Raw genomic sequence first — 4,705 nt, 5'->3', positions numbered from 1 at the left:
ATAGTTTTGTAAGGTATCACCAAAAACACTTGCCAAAAATGGAGGGATCAAAATAAAACCAATATTAAGCAAAAAAAGGGGGCTTTTGACTTAAAAGTCCTTAAGTTTGTCAGAATTTTTGGTTTTTTTCCTATGACGATTTTTTGTTCGTTAATGTCCAAAATTTTCCAAGTTTTTTCATTTTTGCCTATGCTACCTATAATAGTAGCTGTCTAGGTACAAAACCGATAAAATTTAACAAACTTAAGGACTTTAATGTCAAATTTGGAAAAGATACTTAGGATAAAAACATATAAGATTTATAAACTTGAGGTTTTTTTTTTTTGCAAATTTGAAAAACATACTTAGGGTAAAAACATCAAAGATTTGTAAAAAGGACAAAAGTGAAAAAAAAAAACTTGGCAAATTTTGGACATTAACTAACAAAAAATCGTCATAAGGGCAAAACCAACAAGACCTGACAAACTTAAGAACTTTTATGTCAAAATCCCAAAAAACAAGAAGACGAGATACTCAAAATTAGGATAAATTGGGTATGTTTATGTTAGAGCATGAAACAGATGGCCATACTCTTGTTGAAAGGGTACTATCTATATTCTTCAATTTCCATACAAGATGAAGGCATTACAAGTCATTATTCCAAGGTGTGATAAGGTAAAATCAATTAGTTTTAAGTTGTTTTTATTTTTAAATATGAATGAATATTAGATTATGGATAACTGATATTTTTTTTTTCATATTTTTATAACCAGCGAACATGAAAAGTTCTTATTTTAGAGGAAGTTATTAATTATGTCTAGTCTCTATAAAATAAAAATTCAGGTTAGTGTTAAATTAAATATTTTTAATGACAAATATATGTAAAAGAAACATGTTTCTTTAATCAAGTTTTAATTACTTATTTCACAAATTTATGGGGTGTAGTATGTTTGTTGGTGCAAAAAGGCTAAAAGCTAGTGATGTGGTTTTATTTATAAGATATGATTTTTTCTATTTATAGTTTGTTCACATGTCTAAAGTATCATGTGATAATGGCGACATAAGGGTTTTTTTTTCCATTAATGATGCATTTTTATCTTATTATTGCATTATATTTCAAATTCTCTTTATCAAGACATTGCACTTTGAAAGATCTAACAAGTTATAACAATGTACTTCCAACTTTTTTCTTATTAGCTCATCGTACTTCGAAAATCTATGAAATCGTATGAGTGAAATTTTTTTTATTTTTGGATGACATTGGGATAATTGGACATATTTATTCGGAGTACAATCCTTTAATAATAATTGAAAGTAGTTGCTATGATAAACAAATCAATTTAACTATTTTCTCTTTCTTGCGATACATAAAATTTAAACCAATTTTAGCATTTTTTGAGATTTTTTTACATAAACAAAGTTTTTTTTTTAAAAAATTTATTTTTAGATTAAAATACCTTTGCAATTTAATGTTTATAGGATAATCAAGCTAAGTCTCAGCCAGTTGGCGAGCCAACAACTGGTAAAGCTTCCTCTTCAACAAAAGCAATATGTAATTTATAGAACCTTTTATTAGTTCTTCATGATAATAAAAGGTTTACTTAGAATGCTAATTTTTAAGAGTTATACTAATTTTTAAGTGGGATCAGATAGTTTGTTTGGGTTGAACTTGCAGTTTGATATATTATTTTTTTTATCCTTAATTTCATTTAGTATGTTAAAATTTAGAGGAAATTTGTTTGATTCCTTATCAAAAGTCATAATTGTTTTGTTTTTACTTTATTATTCGTCCGTTTTAGATTCTATTAAAGGAAGTGAGAACTAACTATTCTTTTATTACAAATTGACCACTAGCTTCTCGCACAGTCACTTGCATATTTCCAAGGAGGGTTGCCATACATGATACATTTAATCCATGTTTGCTAGAATAAAGAATGTGACAGATTTGTCTCTTCTTATTAGGGGAACTATGTATTGTTCTTATCGATATAGCTACATAATATCATTCAATTAGTCTTCTTGATGTTCTCTTCAATCTCTGCAGATTTGACTTGAGAATCAGATTGGTATTTAAACATATGCAAACATCCACTATACAAAGAATCTACATCGTTTCTCGAAAATGCCCTTGGAGTCAAAAATATAAAGCTATCAGAACATCAAATGAAGATCTTTATTTATCAAAACATGACTTCCATATTCCGCATGTCCTTTTTAGGTCGAGTAATACTGTTGGTTTTGAATGAAAATGCAATAATGAGATTGTAACACATCAAAAAAATGTTGAACTTTGGACTAGGATGTCTAGGCAAGAACAAAAGTTTGCCAAATGGTAACATTCCAATTCTCATCTGACTTTTAACCTGCAATTACACAATGGACATCTTTCAAAATTTATTGTCATTGTTTTTTCAGGTCCATTGAAGACATGAAATAACATTTACACCATTCTGCATTCTTTAAATTTCCTGATCGATTGAAGTCCTATTTAAGGCAATATGTTATAAGTGAACAAGATGACATGGATAGTTTTTGTTTTTTACCTTAACCGAAATACTTATGAGCTTATTATTATTTTGTTCAATTTAATGTATTAATCATGTTACCTTTTTATTTATTGTGGTAATTTAAAACGTTAATTTAGACCTTAATAACTCGATCTCTTTTGTGTCCTTTACCGTTTCTAACCCCGCATAGGAGGGTTTCTTCTCTAGTTTATTATTAAATGTCATGTTCTAGTTATACATGTTTTTTAGATTTCACATTAGTGTAGAACATTAGATTGTTAAGCTATTATACAAGATTTGTGAATCGTGTTTTGGATAAGAAGAAACATAGATATAAAAGGATCGTATTTTTTTATTTTAAAAATTATATATTAAAAAAGACTTTGACTCTTGTATATGTCATTATAATTATACTATGTTCAACGACCACTATTAAATATAAATAAAAATTTGTTAATTTTTTACAATTTAAACAAAAAATTAAATGAACATAAATTTGATAATTTAATATAGATATATTTATATATTAACCCATAAATAAAATTAATTAGAGATGCTGGGTTTGGACTCCGGACACACCTTATGTTGAAAATTTGGTAATTGTAATAATTATATAATTGCCTTGAATAAAAATGTTCTAAAGTGTTGCTTCAAATAACTATTTTTGTTAAATTGATTATAATTAATCAAAGTTAATCATCATGCATTTCAATCCAAAAAAGTTTGGCAAATCTTCGACGTATGACACATCAATCTTACCCATAGATGGCCGCAACCAAAAACGGAAAAAGAATACTAAATAAAAAAATAAAGATAAAAAGCCGAAACCATCGTCCCTATAAATAGCCAATTAACACTTGACCCGAAATACCAAATACACTACAAAGCACATACATTGTATAATAACAAAGACATGGCATCCATATGCGAACAAGTAATGGAAGGTATTTTTTTATTTTTATTTATTTTGACATAAAAAGCTTTTTATATTTTATCAATCTCTTTTATAAATATACTTTTAAAACATTTTTTTTAATTTAATTTTGTCTTCATGCATTCTTTAGGTAAAACATCATGGCCGGAGTTGGTCGGGGAGGACGGAGAATGTGCGATAATGACAATAGAAAAAGAAAATACGTTGGTTAATGCACAAACTATCATAGAAGGAACGGCAATACCCGAGATATACAGATGTGATAGGGTTCTTGTTTGGATAAATGAACACGATATTGTCGTAACTAGCCCTATGGTTGGCTAGCTAAAAATGTGCGTTTGTTCTCTTTATTTACTAGTGAAGTTTGCATCAGAAAATAAAGATATATATCTTGTATGTGTTGTAATCTTGTCTTCGTCTAATTTGTTTGGAATAAGAATATTGTGTGTGTGTTTTTTTTTTTTTCATATATTATTATAAACCATGCTATTTAATTATTTATGAGTTACGGGCGGTGTAGTGGTATGGGCGGTATAGTCGTATGGTTATGAGGCCTCTCATTACAAGAGATTTTCTCTATATGATTTCATTTAGGTCTTGGGTGTATCCACTTACCTTTTCAGTTTGTCTGTCATATTACACGGCTACATTATTTTCTCCTTATCCATAACCTCTTAACTGATAGAAATCTCTCTCTCTCTCTCTCTCTCTCTCTCTCTCTCTCTATATATATATATATATATATATATATATATATATATATATATATATATATATATATATATATATATATATATATATATATATATATATATATATATATATACTAGACGAATTCCCGTCAGTAGCGAATCCAAGACTTAAACTTACGTGTGTCCAATTTGAATGATACAACAAAATAAACTACCTATAAAAATTTTGTTGTCGGATCGGGTTGCCGAAAATATTATTTAATGCAAGTATAATATTAAATTGATTACCAAAAATCCAACATAAGTTTATAAAAACAGGTAATATCTCTTATAATTATTTAAAAGGAGTTTTTATACTATAAAAACAATCTATAAATATATTATTGCTAATATTATATAACATAGATCTTAATAAATTATCAAATCAAGAAAATAAATTTACATGCAATGTTTGAAAAAAAAATAAAAGGGAAATGAAACGTGTAATTTATTATCTCTATTCCATGTTTTGAGTTTCACCACAACTTTATGAGTGTGTTGTCAATTTCAATACTAACCACAGTAAATTACTTTTATTTTTTAGACACTAGACT

At 27.4% G+C, this 4,705-nt stretch overlaps 1 protein-coding gene across 1 annotated transcript; it reads left to right on the top strand.

Moving 5' to 3' along the window:
* The first annotated feature begins 3,308 nt into the window (after nucleotides 1-3,308).
* Nucleotides 3,309-3,884, top strand: LOC111919124 (proteinase inhibitor). The gene is made up of 2 exons (XM_023914736.3): nucleotides 3,309-3,430; nucleotides 3,551-3,884. The coding sequence occupies exons 1-2, from the start codon at nucleotides 3,400-3,402 to the stop codon at nucleotides 3,742-3,744; spliced, it is 225 nt and encodes a 74-aa protein (XP_023770504.1). The 5' UTR covers nucleotides 3,309-3,399; the 3' UTR covers nucleotides 3,745-3,884.
* Nucleotides 3,885-4,705: the final 821 nt, after the last annotated feature.

This window comes from Lactuca sativa, chromosome 3 (assembly GCF_002870075.4).
Source record: "Lactuca sativa cultivar Salinas chromosome 3, Lsat_Salinas_v11, whole genome shotgun sequence".
NCBI classification, from domain to species: Eukaryota; Viridiplantae; Streptophyta; class Magnoliopsida; order Asterales; family Asteraceae; genus Lactuca; species Lactuca sativa.
The sequence above is the reverse complement of the archived record's forward strand: the minus strand, read 5'-3'. Positions and strand labels throughout refer to the sequence as shown.